Here is an 18,389-nt window from a genome sequence, read left to right as displayed (position 1 = left end):
CAGCGACTCTGTCCTACTCAAGGGCATCCAGAAAACTTGATAAAGAATGGAGGAAACTTCAATGCACAGAAAGTCTTAGCTGGAGAAAGAGAGCAGAAGAGAATGCAATGCTTGATTCTTTCAAATTTTCAAATTTAGCTTCTTTTTCAGCAGAATTCTGAAGCCAAACCCAACCCTCACCTTCTGCACATGCCACCATTTTGGCTATCACTGGTTTTACTTCTGCCAATTTTCAGTGCAGCTGCTGCTCCCCATCACAGCCAGGCTCAGATGGCTTTGCAGTTGCTCTCTTCACCTGCACTTGTCCCTCTTTCGCTGTTGTCACCATCTCCTCTGTGTACCACACCACCTTTTGACAAGGATGCTTTGGGCAGGCATGGGAAGGTCATGTCCAGGGCAACCTCCATTATTTTATGTCTCACGAAGTTCAGCCATTAGTATCCTATATTCAATGTGTCTCTGAAGTGGCCTAACTCATGGGTGAGGGGGATGTTGGGGTTTGCTGCTGACGAGAAATGGAGTTCTCCATTCATCAGTGGCAGAGCTGGCACAGCTTTCCCACCGGCACTGATGACTTTAATCACATCATTAGTAGGTGTGACACTGCAGCCTCTGATGATGAGCTCTTTATTTTAACACGGCTTGCAACGTGTTTGTCTGAGATGCCATCTGTGCCTGCACTGCCTTCATTAGGAGAGAAAGCATCTGCATCTTCTGAAGTTGTTCTATATTTCTGTGATGTTTCCCTGCTGAGAAACCACTGTTCAACTAGAGGGTGAGAACTTGTACCTGAAGGAAAGCACCATCACCCAAAATGCTTAAACAGGCCAAATAAACCATTAGGAAGCACACCATTGGGAACTGTCCTCAATTGGCCTACAGAAAACTGGCTAGAAGGAACGATCCAGCTATTTCATTGCTGAAAGTTTTTCACCTTGGTAAAGCACTAAGGCCTCATCCTCTAATCTAAAGTACTGTAAGTTTTCAGGAAAGCAAGGAACAGATTTCTATTTTTAAAAGACTTTTGATTTTTGTACCTCCATACCATGATTTCACATAAAAGTCTCAGGGTTGCCTGCCCAGTTTTTAGATTTAAAAAAAAAAAGATACTATTCAGACTTGTGGGTGCAGAGCTGAGCATCTAACCTTCCCTCTTAAAGCTCCATACTCAGCTCTATATTTCTATAGGTCCCCCTTGATCAACCAACAAGCAGGATGCTCACAGTGTGTCACTGTGATTTAACAAGACTCACAAATGACAAACCAGGCAGGAGCTGTCAGATCAGGGTCCAGCTGCACGTAAAGAAAAGGACTGCTCCTATAGGGAGGTCCCATGCCCTGCGCTGTGTTAAATTCCTGTCTTGTGTGCTGCTGAGCCTATGCTCAGTGAATCTGACCTTAACAAGAAATGGATTTCCAAACAATCTAGCCTAATGAATTTTGAATATTATTATGATTAATGCCAAGGCAGTTGAACTGATTATCCAGCATCCAGAAGTTAAGTAATGGAGCCTTATCTAAATCATGTACAGTCGTCAGTTAGGAATGGCTCTGGCTGCAGACAAAGACTGAGCATTATTGGTTACCCAGAGGGGAGTCACTGTCAGGACAGAGAGAGGGACGATGGAAGGGGAGATTACGAGATACCAATCTGAAAGCATTTTAGCATAGAGTGATCGCACGTGCAAGTACTTTATTGGTCCTATTTCCTCAGCTGCATTTCTCAGGCCATTTTGAGAATTTGCTTTTATATCTCCAGGTTAAGATTTATTGGGCAAATCTTCTTCCTTCTTTCCCAAGCCAGCAACTGAGCTGATTTTCATTCTCTGTATCACCAAAAGAGTGGAATCCTGATGGACGCCTTTCTTGCATCATGATGGTTTAACTTAGCCTATATCTGATTAGCTTCTGAGCTATTAAACACTTCTTGTAGCTCACTGCAAAATGGTAATGCAGATCAGTCATGGACAATTTCTGTTGGCAGACTACAGATCCCCTTTGAAGTTGGAACCATCTGACAGCTGTGCTGTTTCATGGATATTGCATGTCTCTGAGTAGTGCGTCATAAAAAGTGTGGTGTGGTGCAAGGGTCTCCAGCCTGGTGGAGACAAATTGGTAAATCCATACAGTGCCTGACAAACTATCTGATGGCTGTAGTTTGAATAGGTTTAGTGGCCTCCTCAGCCTCTGCTTTTATCTGGGCAGTGACCTGGAGAAAGGTGGCTTAATTGGTAGCTTATGAATAGTGCAGATGTGGTGCAGAGGACCACAGAGACCACCATCTGCACAGCTACCTAGTGCCAACCCACAGCCAAGCAGTGGGAATCCTGGGAAGTCATTGGGTCTCCCACCAGCGAATCCGTCCCCAGTGCTACCATTCCCCTCTACTGTCTGAGACCCTACATGGGGGGTCTCATCATTCTGGACCACAAGAATCTTTCAGTAGATGGCCCTGGGGATCAGGAAGCTGGTTACCGCTCCTTCACCTGGGAAGGCTCTAGCAGCAACTGTTAGGACAGGGTTTTAGGGCCTGCTAGGACCTGGTGATGGCCTCACTGACCACTCTACTAGGTGCTTTGCAAGCTACAGCTGCTCTACTCCCACGTCTCCCCGGCTGAATGAGGCATGGCTGTGGTTTCTCACAGTTTATGTCGTGGTGTTGGAGATCATGGCTTTTGGAGCACTGATTTATATGAAAAGGAGAAACAGGCCTTTGTTCCTCTGCAAGCTGGTTGTGCAGCCCTTTCCTAGCAGTGGGTGCTGTTGCTTTGAGTTCTGGGAAGAAAAGGGGAGGGTTGAACTATGGCAAAGAGCACACCAAATAGATTATTGGCAAACATAATTAAAAATATATGTGCGATTACTCCTCTGTTTCCCTTTTCTTAACCATCCTCTGCATTACCTCTGGCATTTTTAGATGGCAGATAATATAACTGAGAGGACTCTTGGGTGCAGGCAGCTCTTAGAGCTGCAGTGATTTATCTCAGGCCGTTTTGAGGTAACAGAATTTACCTCTAGCTACAGCCACCCCTCCATGTCTGCTCCCCCTCATTTGCATAAGTAATTGGCAGCTTGTTAATGGTTCATTAGGAATGCTGAAAACCGTGGGATTAAAACACACTCAGTGGAGCAGAGCTGAGAGGAAGGGGGAGAAAGGCCGCTGTCCCTGCTTGCAAATTACACCGCTTGATTCAACGTGATTCAAAATTACAGGTCATAAAGCAACTAGATTGTTAAATGAAGTAAGGAAAAACAATGTCAATGGCAGGCTTTATTTTTAGACTCATGTTTAAACACAGTATGTGCATCTGGGGGGAACAAACACTCCCTTGCCAAACAGTCCTGTTGACAGCAGGAAGGTCTCATCCCCCCTTCTCAGTTTTGCATTAACCCTGCCCAGTCTTTCCTGCTCCTGAGCAAGTCCATGTGGCTTCTTACATCACCTCACTACAGGGACATTTGGTTCCTTTCCCCATGTTCTTTGAGTAAAACCAACCCTCTTCTCGCTGGCAGCAGGCAACCTGCATCTCCTTTTTTTGTGACACCCAGCACAGCCACAATGCAAGCAGGAGAAACAGCTACAGGTTGCTTTGTGCATTCTGTAATCTCCCAAAGCCCTCTGCAAATTGCTGTGAGGTGTCTTCAGTCACTGGCATGCAGGGGAGCAACAAGCCCCATGCTGCAGCACTTCTGGAGCCTGCGATGGAGGAGTGGAGGAGATGGTAGGTGCAGAGTGAGGATTAGGATTAGGAGAGGATCAGATCTGCCATTCCCAGAAAGTGGAGTAGATGCAGCACATGTGGTGTGCTGCGTGGCGAGGATGCAAGAAGTCAAGTGAGTCAAAATGTTTGGCAGAAGTTTTTTTGTTTTTGTTGACTGGTTTTAAGCTCACATTCAGCACTGGCTGTCACAGCAGGGACAGCAAAGGCACAAGATCAGAAGGCAAGGACAGGGCTAGACTGAGAGTTTGAAGTGACGGCTTTTGAATCACTTAGAAGAGGTTCAGCCTGGGGATGGTACAGCCATAACACACCATGCCTTTCAGTCAGGAGAACACCTTGGGGATTTTAATTCTGGCAATGGTGCAGTCTCAGACACAGCTAGCACCCTTTTTTCTGGATAAACTGAAAGGAAATTACAGACAAAGTACTTGGGAATTGCATCCAGTCACAACTTGCACTTACACTCAGCTACCTCTGGTGTAAACTACTTGGTTACTTAAGAGCTTTGTGAGGAGAGAGTTAAACCTATGAAGTGTGGGACAACTAATGTTCAGCAAAGCTCAGCTCTGCCTGGCATGTCAGAGTTAATCCCTCTGCTTTGCAAAAGGTGCCCAGGAATCTGTCAGGACTTCACACAGTCAAAACACTGGTGCCTCTGATGATGGAGAGATGTCTCTCAGTGCTGCTGGATCCAACCCTGAAGGCAGGGAAGGAGTGTCTCCTCCTGGAGACCCAGCCATGAGCACGTACTGCCCTTTGCCTTGCCCCAGAGAGGCCACCTTTGCATGCCCCAACCTGATCTGACAAACTTCGACTCACAAAGACATGATCTACAGCAGTTTTGTTTGTTGTTTGTTTTTCTCCAGGAGCTAAACTTAGCCAAACAGAGAAGCTTTTCCTGCTTCTTGCTTGCATTGCTTTTTTTTGTCCTTGTGTCCTCTTGGGTGACCCAACCACCTGTGGCTCTTTTTCATACAAGGCTGTCCAGAACTGCTGAATAACACATCCTGCCCACAGCAGGAATTAATGTGTCCTGATGGGAACATAAATCTGGCTGCTGGGAGAAGGTTCAGAGCTAAGTATCTTCTAGGGATCACCCAGCTCCTAGAGCTGAGGTCTAAAGGACATATGTTCTGGTGCAGCCCAGCCTGGGATGACAGCCAGGTCTGCAATTAAAGATCCCAGGTCATCCCTACCTACAGCAGCAGGAACAGAGATAGCAATCAGAGACTGTGTGTCTTATCACCAGGTCATATGGATTGAGTGTTGAGTGGATTTTCCTGGAGAAAAATTGTGTCAAGGCCTCCACTACTGCTACATGATTCTGCACAAGCTCAAGTGCCTCAGTTTCCTGCACATAAAAGGGGGATTCAAATAATGCTGCACCATATGAAGACACCTATGGTGGTTCTTGTGGCCTTCACAACGCAGGAGCAGAGCCTCCCTGAAGTATGCCAGGAACAGGAAGAAAGCTGTCAAATGACCTTGGAAAGCAGATGTCAAATCTCCGAATTATTTTATTTCAAAGTTTGGAAGGAAACTGCACAAAAAGGAAAATAAAACACAGCCTTATAGTATGCCAGAGACCAAATTCCATTCTTAGCTGAGATCCATGAAGAAACTTTCAGCTGTGAGCACAGAGGGGATGGCTCAGTAGCTCCCCTCTGAATGCTAATTTGGGCTATAGCCCTGGAGCTGGTATGTGAGCCAGGAGGGGGAAAACAGGGCTGCCCACCATGAGCTGCCTTTAACATGTTAGGATCTGGATTCCCACCAGTTCAAAGTATTCATGAGGGTTTTTCAGCCCTACCCTGGTTTTAATTTCCATGGTTTCTCTGTTAGTGGCCCAAACTGTGGATATATTGCACAGTCTTCGCTGAACACTGCTGCTCCGCTACCTGCTGCTGGACTGTCAAACTCATTGGGGATAACATGTCATCTTTTCCCTTCCTAAGCAGCTGGATGTCATTCAGAAAGCTGGGACAAGGAGAATATTTTCCCCAGACACCAGCTTTCCTTGGTAACAGACAAACCTCGAGCTTTATAATACTACTTATATAGCTTTACATCGTCAAAGTGCTGTACTAGCATTAAGTAATTATCTCTCTTGCTAATGGCCATTAATGCTGGCCTTTCATGAACCTCCCCCAACTCCTTGAGGTTCATATCTAATACAGCAATAAGCTGCTCAAAGGGAGTGGCTGGTTAACTTGCAAGTCTACAGGCTTGGATGTGTAATGAGACTTCAGAGCAGAGGCCAGGTGCCCTGGAGTATCAGAAACATGTGACTGTAGATCAGGTCATGCACTTGGATATATTCATTAGAAGAGGATGGAAGTGAGTAGGTGATACTGTGGTCTTGAAATGGAGAGAGAAGAAGGAAACTTTGGCCACTCAGAGGATATGGACCAATTGCTCTATTTATTACCAGTATAGTACTGCAAACAGGAAGAGCAAAGCAGTGGGAATAACATGTCAATGTGGGCATGGGGAGTAGATCTAGGGAGAGAAAGTTAGAGAGCTAGAAATATCAAGCAAAGCTAGACAGCCATGGCAATGGGATAAAGAGGCCAGTCTGCGGGTCTATGAAGCATTAAAACAACAAGGAGAAAGGGTGAGCTTGGCAGCATCATAGGATTTAAAGGGAGGAACAGAAGAGGATTTACTTGCCTGATTTGCTTGAAAGCAAATCCCTCTTCCAGGTTGTGGAGTGTCTCCAGGGAAGATGTTGCAATGCCACTGCTTGAGGACATATCACCCTTAGGGGCTGTTAGAAGATGAACCTGCATGATGGCTAAGCCCATCCATCCCTGGCTCTCAGGGGGAATGGCAGAACATGGGGTGGGAAGACAACACCACTGTTTTAGAAAAGACTTAGAAGCAGAATGCTCCCGGCAAGCATCAGTCCTGCAGCGTCTCTTGTTTCTGAAACCTGTCAGGCCCAGCTCTGAGCAAACAGGGGCTTGACTGAAGCAAACTTTTAACTTTTCTCTAAAGACATGATAATGATTCTTTCCAGAGCCAAGGATATGTCATGTAAACTGGTTTTGCAAAAGAAAAAAACAGCATCCCTTTTTTTTTTTTTTAATCCTGATTTAATAGCATCACTTTGCTTTTAAGCTTTTGGCAATGGCTGGTCCTGTAGAATTATGTAGCTGTTGGAATCACATGCAGATCTATGCTGACATAACACAGATCACAGCCACTACCTGTTATGCAAAAGATTTCACTCACGCTGGACACACTGTGCTTCCTATGGCATCGGTAGCACAGTCCCTCTGTGCTCAGCTCTGAGTAATCTTGCTACATCAGCAAATAACGGGGTACAACTGACTGCCGACAAGGAAGACTAAGTTGAGTCTTCACTTACAATACAGCTTCAGAGCAGGGCCTTTCCCTGCCTTCCTGCATCTGTTTTCTCATCTATTCAATGGGAATTTTAATCCTAATCCATTTGCAAGGGGAGCAGTTCAGGATAGTCAAAGGTGATGCTTTAAAATGTAAAGTCAGCCTTATGTGCTAAACTAGGCACTGGAGTGGTTTTATGGTACGGTTTGTTTGATGCCTGTTGTGCTTATAGCTAGCTAGTAAGTGCAAGACTTAACATCTCCTCTCAAAAATGTGGCACCTTGTTTGAGATGCAAAGAATACCTCTGCAAAGAATAACTCCTTATCTATGAGCATAGCTGAGCCAGATTTTGGGATCCATGCATTTCTGGGTGTTGCTTGGAGTTTTTTTCACCCCAAATTAGTTTAGTTATTAATTATTACTGGATTAACTTTAAGTAAAAGATATGTCTCACATGACATACAGGGCTGAGAGGAATGCTGTGGCAGTCCCTGGACTCTACCATATGAGCTAAATCAAGACTGTGTCTTCATATTCTTGGGACAACTGTTGACTGTGTATGTCACTTGACTGGCAGTTCTTCACCAGGATGCGTCTAGAGGAGATCAAAGACCTCGACTTTATTTTAGCTTATTAGAACTGAGATGGGACTACTGGCTTCTCTCTTCTGCTTTCAGGTCCAGATTCTCAAGTGGTGTAAATCAGGGCCCTCCCATTCAAACAAAGCTGCTGTAATACTGTTTGTGTTAGCTGAGGACCTGGTTCATAGATTCTGAACTGCCTTAAGACGTGTTCAAAAGGGAGTTAAGTATGCTCAATACCTTGAACTACCTGTAATCTCAATGATCCTGCAAGATTCAGGATGCTGCAAGTGTAGAGAGCTTTGCAATACTTCTCATTTTGAGATTGCTGGAAAATGGAAGAGTTAGTGCTACTAAAAGGAGAACAAAATAACCATTAGTACAAAGCAGTTTTTGCAACAATCGAGTTTGATGTGTGTCCTGTTTTGTCGATATCATTTTCTTCAGAGCCCTTCACAGGAAGGGAAAGCAACTTGTAAAGGCTGGGAATGTAGGAAAGAGCTAAAATTGTAGCTAGAGTTGCAAAGGAACAAACAAAAGCGTATTTCCATTTCCATTACAGGAGAACATTCTTGGGAGTTCAGAGCAGCAAGCTGAGAATACACCAGCCAAGCCTTTTCTAAATAGGAGATGTAGAGCTGCAATGAGCTTTTTATCTTCATGCATCGCAGTTCTGAACACCTCTGCACTTAGGAAAGAAAGATGTTCCTGAGACCTTTAAAATCCCTTCTCTTTTTGTAGGAAGAAGCTGTTGCAGAGTTAGAAAAAGGGCTGGTTTGCAGACCTCTGACTACCACACTTCAAGCCTGGGTCCAAATTCTGTCAAACCCCAGGGAAATCTGACTCACAGCATCCGTGCAGAAAACCTGCTAAGCATCATACCCATTTCACACCCATTCCAACACACCTCCCCAGCACTGTCCTTCTCACTTCCAAGCACTGCAGTGTCTCTGTACTGACCCTTCCCCACGCTAGTTCTGCTTTAATCAGGTAAAAAAAACCTGTAGCAGCTTGAGAAAACTGGCAGCTTAGAGGAGAGCTTTTGTTTGTAGAAGAAATGTTTTCATCCAAGCAGGAGCAACAATCTCATTATTTTGAATAGCCATACATATGCTGGAAACCTAGATACCAGGTACCTTCTCCTCTGATCTGTCATAGGACCAGAGAGATTTCTGCCTGTTTGATTCAGTTGCAGTACTACAAAGCTATTAGCACTTGCTTTTTTGGTGTCCATAATGAGACAAGCAGTCTTCCAAGCAGTACCAAAAAAGCACTCTTTCTCATCACCACTAAAACCTTAGACACTTTAGCCTCAGCAGAAACGAGTGCTGGAGACTCACAACCATACTGCTTTCAGCACGGCTGGTCTTATCAATTAGCTATTTCCCCACAGATGGTGCTTCTTATGTAGAAGGACAGAACAGAGGAAAACTAGTCCTGCTCAGAGACACTTGTTTAGAAATCTTTAGTGAATCCAAAGGTAAATCCATCTGCTTCCAAACAGTTTGCATGTATCCTGCAAAGCTGCTGCATACCTGCTGGATTCATGTGCCCTAGAGAAGGGTAGAGACCTTGACTACCCCAATGGGACTTTGCCCATGGGCTTTTCCATTTCCAAACTCTCCAAAGGGGCTGGCTTTCCTACCTCCATTAAATGCTGGGCATATCCCTGCCTGTAAGAGCCTGTTCTTTACAAACAGACCGTCTGTTTGCAGTGCGGTCCTGCAGTCATTTACATATTCAAAGCAGTCTTTTAAAAAGCCTGTAGCACAGTTTTATGAGCACAAAATCTTTCATGTGATTAGGTGATATGCAGATGCCTGTGCATGGCTTTTAGAAAACCTTACTGAAGAGGGACAAACCTCACGTTGTATTTCTGGTGGGTGCCTCAGAGCACTGAGGTCCTGCAAAACTCAGTACAATACTTTACTGAACACCATTTCTTGCCTTGCCTCCTGGTTCATCAGACTGTAGGGCTGGAGTACACTCTTGGCATTTTGTCACTTAATTTCTTTACAAGACCATTTTGGGAGGAGAGGACATCATTTATCTTGATCCATTTCACTCCTTATCCATCACATTAACCAGGTGGGATTGGCGGGTAAGCCCATGGGCGGTCAGGGAGGCCGTAGCCAGCCCAGCTTTTTTGCACAGCTACTTGTTGATGTGGCTCACTGGGAGACCCTGAGTTTGTCCAAATCATGTGGGGCTGACCCCTTCCTCAAGGCTCTCATCACTCACATTTCCTTGTGCCTTTGCCCTCACCCAGGTTGGAGGACACACCATGCTGCCTATCCGTTGGATGCCTCCGGAGAGCATCATGTACAGGAAGTTCACAACAGAGAGTGATGTCTGGAGCTTTGGGGTGATCCTTTGGGAGATCTTCACGTATGGGAAGCAGCCCTGGTTTCAGCTCTCAAATACAGAGGTACAACAGTGCAGAAACCCCTCAGGTGGAAACTGTACTTTTTTACCATCTCTCCTTTCCAGGTTGCTTGCAAAGTAGTTTGTACATAAATGGTCCTTTATGCCCCTCCTTGGCACTCCTGTGGCTTAAGACCTGGGGAAACTGAGGCATGCAGCAATCAAAGAGCTCTATCAAAGTCATGTACTGGCTCATCCTCAGTCTCTCCCTGCTGAGTTCCTGACATACCTCCATAACAGCCACGTCTGATAAACTCTTGGGGTGCTGAGGATACCCAAGGTACTGCTGGGATCTAAGTTATTTTCATGCCCTGCATTTCCTCTGTTCTCCTTCTCCTTATTTTATAGCTGAGGTTCTTAGGGCAGCCTTCTGTTTATGAGAAATTTTTTGAAGCCTGTTATATAGCATGTGACACAGTTCTGTGGGGATTTTTTCCCCATAGGGATATTTATTAGATGGTTTGCCCCAGTTCCTTGAAGGTGGGACTTAAGGAGCTGGTTCATCTTTGTTATTTCTTTGAATAGCAAAAGTTGCAGCCCATCAGTATGGGGCTGCACTGTAAAAATGTTGAGGAAAGGCTGGCTGGGATTAGCAGAGTGTCAGAGCTGAGGTTTGAGGCACATCAGCAGAAATGCATTGAAAGATTTTTGCTCAGAATAGCAGGGGGTATTATAGAAGAGCAACAAGATGCATTGACATAGCAGTGTGTGGGAACCTTGCACATTTTTATCCTACTGTGTATCTAATGGATTTCAGAAATTTCACCTTTTGTAATGAGAAATGTGCATTTTCTGCTTTCTGGATACAGATCCCTTAATTAAGTGAGTTGCAGAGATGGCAAATCCAAGGTGTTGCTTTTCAGCTCTAATACTTGCCCATTCGTGTGCTCAATGGGGCCTGACTGTATATCCCAAAGTAGCACACGCAAACATTTTAGAGACACAAACAACGGAATCGACAGTGACAGAAGTTATTTGTCACACTATTTAATGAGCTGCTCTTGCATTTCCCTGGGAGGGTAAATACAAACACACACAAAGGAGCACATGGAGCTTGAACCTGGGTGATAGGCACGCTGGAATATGACAGCTCAGCTGCCCCCCGTGCTTTCTGCCTCAGTTTCCTTTGCAGGGAAGTAGAACTGAGAATAATCACCCCTAACCTTGAGGGAGGAGGGCTGGCTAAAATCTGCACAGATACAGCATATTTGCTTTTCTACCATCCTTGGAAAACTCTTATCCTTTCCTTTCCTATTCCTGTATCCACTTCTTTTTCAGAGCTGAAGACTTCCACCCCAGACCACACTATCCTGGTGGGAGGGAACCATGTTAGCTCTCACCTCGCTCATTTTTCACAATTTATGGGGAGGTGGGCAGAACCTGGGTGGTCGCAGGGGACTGACACCTGCACCAGCTCCTGGATGGTGAAGGCATCAGAGAAAGTCTCAGTGGCAGCCTGGCTGCAGCTGCAAACCCCGTGGACAGGAAGGTTAAATGGGGCTGTGCCAGGCTCCAGGCTGCCAGGATGGGACTGTGAGCCCTCTCCTGTGGCATCTGCATGGCCTCATACCCCAGGAGCATTTTTAGCAGGTTTGTCTAAAGCTGGAAGAGACTTTGACTGAGCAGAGGGATAAGGCAGGGCACCACCTCATCTGAGAGCTTCAGCCAGTCCATTAACTTCTGTCTATGCCCTTCCTTTGTCCTGGAGAGAAAAGGCCCAACACATGGCTTCTGTGCATGCCCAGGATGTCCTGTCGGAAACCATAACTCACCTCCTCCCACAGGTCACCACTGCCAGCAGCTTTATGGTGATGCAGGCTTCTCTGCATGCTGCCTCTTCCTCCCTCAGCTTTCAGCAGGTCCTAATCTCTCTCCGCTGTATTTATATGCAAACAGCAAAGCGATAAGTATCCCTTGAGCTGTGTGGCAGGCCCATTAGTATTCCTAAATGATAAATTCCAAAGACCCCTTGCTGGGCGGCTTCCCTCAATGCACTGCTTGGGATCTGTGTTTATCTGCAGAGCGTGGCAGGTCACTTGCACACTGCATTGCTGGGATTCATCAACTCCAACCAAGGAGGCCAGATGATAATAGCAGCTCTCTAATAAACTGTACCCCTGTTCCATTTGCATCCATTCCTCTGGTGAGCAAAACACAAACACTTAGGGGTGTCCTTTCCCATGGCATCCCTCTGAAGAAACTTTAATGCTGTCCAGGAACTCACATTTCTCTCATTAGCAGCACTGACCTGACCCAGAACAGAGTGCTAGCACTGCAATTCTTTTCTTTCCATCACAGATGTGATTTGAGATAAAATTTCATTCTTCTAAATGCTTTTATATGTCAAAATGAGGCAAATCTGCCCTTGGAGATGGAGGTGCTCTGTACTCTCCCTGGTAGAACTCTCCTGAACTTTGCAATGGAAAGGACTCTTGATTTTCAGTGAAGAAAAATATAATCTCAGCTGTGCAAAATGTTACTTTAGTTTGGAGGTTTTAAGGTTTTATTTTCCTTCTTCAATTAGCAGGAAAAACTGACATGATAAATTAAAACTTTGTTTCATTGACTTGTGTCTTCCTGTTTAGAGAATGCCTTGAGGTAGTTAGGTGTCAATGGGGGAAGGTTTTTGGGAACTGCAAGACTGCAGCTGGAGACAAAATTTTCACTGCAAAAATTATCACTAACAACACACAAACAGGTGAGTGCTGAGGATCTGCAGACCTCTTAGCTTCTCAGCGCTCCCATTCAAGGTACCACATCAACCAAGAAGTAGCTGGTACAGAACATCCTCCAGGAACTACCCAACTGGTGTTCAATGTCTCTTTTCTTTCTTGCAGGTCATTGAATGCATTACCCAAGGCCGAGTTTTGGAAAGGCCTCGAGTCTGCCCCAAGGAGGTTTATGACATCATGTTGGGCTGCTGGCAGAGAGAACCTCAGCAAAGGCTCAACATCAAGGAGATCTACAAAATCCTTCATGCTCTGGGCAAGGCCACACCAATCTACCTGGACATCCTTGGCTAGCAGTGGCCACTTGTTGAAAGTCCCTGCTCCTTCCTTCCTCCCTTCCTTCCCTCTCCTCCTCCCAAGTCCTTTGCCCCTCAGCTCCCACGCAAACATCTTCATATAAACTCAAGTGCCTGCTACACATACAACACTGAAAAAAAAAACAAAACAAAAAGCAAACCAACAAAAAATCCCACAAAACAACAACCTGTAAGGCAGTTTGGCTTATATATATATTTATAGATATCTCTCTATATATAACTTCCACACCAATACAGAAAGAAGCTGCTGTTACAGAAAATTATAAGACTTTAAAAATTAAAGAAACAAAGGGAGAAAAAAGTACTTAAAAAGATATATATAATTAAAAAAAAAAAAAGAAAAAAACAAAACAGAAAGAAAGGAGAAGGTATCTTTCCCCCAAACAATGAAGCAGTGAATTGTAACCCTGCTGTGAGTATGGTTCTTGCTGATGGGCAGGGCTCTAGACTGGCTATGGCAGTGGTGCCATCCTGGGTAGGAGGCCCAGGAGGAAAGCCTTGCCCTGGTTGTATGATATGCACTGAATATGTGAAATCAGTCCTTCCTTTTCGTCCTTGCCTTCCTCTCTCCTTCCCAGCCCGCAGGTGATGGGCACAAAGCCAGGGCAGTGCCCCTGGATGAACTCTCTTTTACCAAACCCCTTTCCTCCCGCTCTCTAAGTCCTTCCCCATCCCTCTCTGCCTTCCTGCCTTTTTCTTCCCTCCAACATTGCAGGACAATTTTTTCTAATTTGCTGATTCTTAAATGTATAGACTCAAGGCTTTCGAACACACAGTCAAAGGATTGTGGCACCTACGGGTAAAACACACACCAGGAACCAGCTGCCCTCCTGCAGATGGCAAGCCGGCTGGACCCAGACCTTCCTCCTGTCCAGCGCCAGGGCCGGGAGAGCAGCGGGACCAAAGCGGCTGCATGAGGGAGTCGAGGCGGGTCCTGGCGACCCAGTCCTCAGTCATCCCCAACCCATTTCAGCGTGTGAGACAGAAGTGCTGTTCGCCCAGGGCACCCATCACAGGCAGCGACTTTGGGAGGAACAACCCCCTGTCCCTACCCCTCATTTTTCTCTCCACCCTTCATATTTGCTAGCAGCCATGGGGTTGTTCCCCCTGCCTCGGCTGTCTGCACCAGGGCCAAACTGGTCCCTGGTGTAAACTTTTAGTGGACAGAGTTGGATCCCTGCTCCCCACATGGGGAAAAGGCTGCAGTGTGCATCCTAGCTGGGCATGCCTATGGGGTCAGCATATCCCAGCGTTCCTCCTTCCCATCCTCTTCCCTTCTCCATCCCTGCCCCATGCATCAGTTCAATCCTCAGGCACAAGCCAGCAGGAGGACAAGGCTTGTGAGATGGCTGGGAACCTACCAACACCTTTCTGCAGCCCCCTTGCCATTCTCCTCACGTCCCCATCCCCTGAAAGGATTGATGCATCTGCCTTTGAGCTGTTGTGAAATGCAGAGGCTGAAGAATAGCTCCACAGGCAGCCCCGGGAGAAGGGGGGGAAGGAGGGGAAGGTGCCTTCAGGAGCAGACGGCTCAGTGGATGGCCTCTGCGGCCAGCCTTGCATCTCAATGAGGATAAAGGCCTGACAGGCAGCGACAGGGGATGGTGGGGACAGCAAGGGAGATACAGAAGCATCCTCCCTCTAGTCTATCACCCTCAAGCAGGAAATAATCCTGACCTGGGGAAAGGCTGAGTCAGACACCGAATCTGTCCAGACTGGGCTGAGAACACAAAACCTTTCTGGGTTGTTTTTTTTTCTCCTGTGGTGAGTCGAGGATGAGGGGGAACCCTCATCTTGGCAGCTGCTCTCAGGAGGCAGGGAGCAGGAGCCACAGACATTGTCAAGGCAATTTTGGAAAGACAACAACCACCGGCACAAAAATAGCCTGCTCGGATGTGGTGCTTGGCTGGAAGGGAATGCAGATGGGGGAAAAGGAGGTGGAGGAAGGATCTTGGCTCCTTTCCCATGGCCAGAGTAGTATTCATGGCCAGGATGCAAGGGGAGATGGGTGACTCTGACTGAGACCTGGTTATGGTCAGCTACTGGAAGGGGAAGATTTCGCATCCTCTCTTCATCCCCTTTCTCTCTTGCCATTCTCTACCTCCCATCCATGGCTCTGGCATGACCTGGTTTATGGTTTCAGACAGTGGAAGGGGATGCTGCTACAAGGAGGTTTGTGGTGGCAGCAGTGGTCATGGGTTTATTCTGTGCTTATGTAAAGAGCAGTGCAAGCTTGGGGTGGGAGATGGTGAGTGGCAGTAACCATGTGGGAGTAAGGATGTAACCTTCCCTCTGTGTGTTAGAGAGATCTGGGCTAGTGGGACAGACTCGTGCCAATGGAGGCTGGACAGACTGCCACTGAACAGGCACTAGCAGCTCTCAGGATGGACACCAAATATGGTCAGGGACAAGGTGCCAAGAGTCTGCACACAGGAACAGCATACCTGGTCCTCAATAGCAGGATCTTGTTGCTGTGAGAGAGGACATCTAGTTTTCCTCGTCTGCCTGTTTAGTTCCACGTTTGGAATTGAAAAAAATTAGGTGAAAGGTTGCTAGCCCTGGCCTGGCTCCCTTTGTATACAGGCTGCTTTGGATAAAAGGACTGAAGATTCTGTACAAGGGGAGAACAAGCAATGGCTACCAGTGGCCCACTGTCTTCGGCCTTCCCAAGGCCCAAAAGAAAAGAAAAACATTCCCTGAGGCTGCCTGTCTTTTACCTGGTTTGGCTTCTTGCTCTTGTGGCTTCCTGGCACTGCATCAGTTGTCCACCCTTCTCTCTCACTCTCCTGCTCTCATTTCTCTTTTGGCCAATGTCACAGACTTTTACACTGTCAGATCACCCACAGACACTCTGTTCCCATGGTCAGTGATATTCTCCTGGTATCACTCTGCACAGCAGCTACATCCTCCTTTCCTTCCTTCTCTCCTTCTTCCCCTCCTCCCCAGCACCACCACCCTGTCCCTTTTGCCACCTCTTTGTATGGTCACGACAGCGAGGCAAGCTCAGGAACCGAGCCTAACACCGAGCCTTGGTGCCACATGGTTGGGAATAAGTTATCTATGAGAGGCAAGGAAATGTGTTCCCAGAAGATGTCAAGTGGCTAAGACCAAGGTTCAGGCTGTCTGACTGCTTCATTGTTAGCCCCATCAGATGCAGTGACTGCCTTGGAAAAAGGTCCTTTTGTCAAAGTTCGTTGTGAACAATTGCTCAGAAGAGCAGGATAAGCTGCAGTCCTGCAGCGTGACGTCTCACCAGCTGCTGCTGCTGCTTTATGCCCCTTGGCCTATTGATGCTGGATGGAGGTTTGTTGGGGGGGAAGGAGGAGGTTGTTTTGTGTGTGAAGACATGATGGAAACTGCTGCATCCATTTTTGGCATGACAGTTTTGGAGGGGAAGAGGGAAAGCAGCTATGCTGAGTTCCTGTTGAACACCCTGAGACCTCATTTCCTGAAGCACCTTCCCTGGACCAGAAGTGGAGCTTGTCTATCAACACGGGTGATGGTACTCTTCCCTGTAGGAAGACTGTCTCTGAGGTGGCCCTGCTGCATGTGAGGGGAGAAGAGCAGATCTGGGGGGAAACTGCCACGAAGTGCCATAAATCTGAGAGTGGAGACTGTTTGGAGGCAAAGAGAAATAAGTTCATGTTCCTTCTCCATTTCCAGGAGAGATACTTCCTATTGTCCTGCCTCTGCTAAGAGGCTGCCTGGGAACACCAGCAGGTCTCACTCAGCTCTGGGGCAAACCAGGACTAATTCCCAGCATGCCCAGATAGACCTTTCCACCACTCCTCCTCCATCAGCAGTTTTCTCAAGGGGCTTGTGAAAGGGAGCTGGGAGGAATGTCGGTCTGAACATGGCTGAGAAGGGGCCATGGGGTCTTGCCTGTCCCAGGTGGATCCTGCTCCCTAAAAATTAAAATTGTGAGCACCAACTCAGTCAACCAAGAGTGTCACTGAAACGATGCTTTCCTGGAGGTGAAGGTGCTATTTTGGTGCATGGTACAGATGGCAATCACATGCAGGGCTGCAAACTGTGGGCAGTAAATGTGGCTCCAGCCTTATGGGCTCACCAGTGACCTGTCTTGTCTTCTCCAGCCATTACTTTTCCTTCTACCCCAATCTGTTTGGTTACAAGATGAAAGCTGAAACGTAGCTAAGGGAAGACACACAATGATCTGCCAGACATGTCCATCCTGTCTCCCACAAAACTTGCCCATCTGGTCTTTTTAAATGTCCCTAAATATGTATATTTTGTAGGTGAAAGAGCCTGGGCTTCATCATTTAAGTCCTGTCCATGGGTCCACAGAGTGTTGAATTGCAAACAGGTGACTCTGGGAACATGTGCTGCACCGACAAATGTGAAAAATCTGGAATGCCTTTAGAGAGGCTTCTTGCTTGAGAGACATCCTTAGCTTTGAGCTGTCTGCTTGTCCCCAAGAGTGGGTGGAACAAGGTGAGAAAATACATGGGGAAATAAAAAAGCCAAGGAAAGGGAAAGGCTGTTTTGAGAAGCCAAGTGAATATCTTGGGTTGGGAAATCAAGTCTGGCTTTGGGAGTGTGGTGTAGAATTTTAAGTAGCATAGTGGATAGAAGCAAGACCAAAGGGAAATAGTAACATCTCGGAGCTCCTGGAAAAGTTAGCTAGAACACTGGGCAAATGCTGGTTTAAAAGGGAGACAGAAACCAGTAAAAGCAAAGGACCATTTATCCAGGCAGAAAATAAAATCACTAGGGTTTGTGCTCTCTTGTGATTTATTTTTTTTTTCTTCTATAAGAAAATACAACTAAAAGAAGGCCTGAAAAAAAAATGTTTTTCCAGGGCCACAGACAGACAGACTTTCTGATGGATGGTAGGGTCATGGAGCCTTGGCATAACAGTGCTGCTAGTCTCCAAATGAATATAAAAAACAGAAAAAAAAAGCAAATTCCCCTCTCGGCACTGCTTTCCAGGACTGGACAAACTTACTTAACTCTAAGGTGCCTTCCTCATCCCCACCCCAATGCGTCTCTTAAATCAGTACGCACTTAATGTTTCGTTAAGTTGCTGCTAAGTCCTAAAAGTGTTTTCCCTTTGCCACTCTCCTTGCAAGCAGGGATACCGAGTTTCAAGCTTGGAGAAAGTAGGTGTTTTCAAAACACCCATTCTGGCTGGCAGTGTCATAAATGACACAGACAGAGACATCAGTCGCTGCTCCAAGAATATTCATGGCCAGGATGCAAGAGGAGATGGGTGACTGACTGAGACCTGGTTGTGGTCAACTACTGAA

The 18,389-nt window shown here is 46.5% G+C and overlaps 1 protein-coding gene across 1 annotated transcript in view; it reads left to right on the top strand.

Annotated features, from left to right (window-relative positions):
• LOC104526080 (NT-3 growth factor receptor) overlaps positions 1-13,465 on the top strand; it is a gene marked incomplete at its 5' end in the record, with an annotated part of 97,228 nt that extends 83,763 nt beyond the window's left edge. Inside the window, 2 exons of the mRNA XM_010169430.1 lie at positions 9,922-10,080; positions 12,914-13,465. Coding sequence (XP_010167732.1) covers positions 9,922-10,080; positions 12,914-13,099 — 345 coding nt within the window. The remainder of the gene's footprint in view (positions 1-9,921; positions 10,081-12,913) is intronic.
• Between the last annotated feature and the right edge of the window lie 4,924 nt (positions 13,466-18,389).

Source organism: Antrostomus carolinensis, unplaced genomic scaffold (assembly GCF_000700745.2).
Source record: "Antrostomus carolinensis isolate BGI_N321 unplaced genomic scaffold, ASM70074v2 scaffold13026, whole genome shotgun sequence".
Taxonomy (NCBI): Eukaryota; Metazoa; Chordata; class Aves; order Caprimulgiformes; family Caprimulgidae; genus Antrostomus; species Antrostomus carolinensis.
The sequence above is the reverse complement of the archived record's forward strand: the minus strand, read 5'-3'. Positions and strand labels throughout refer to the sequence as shown.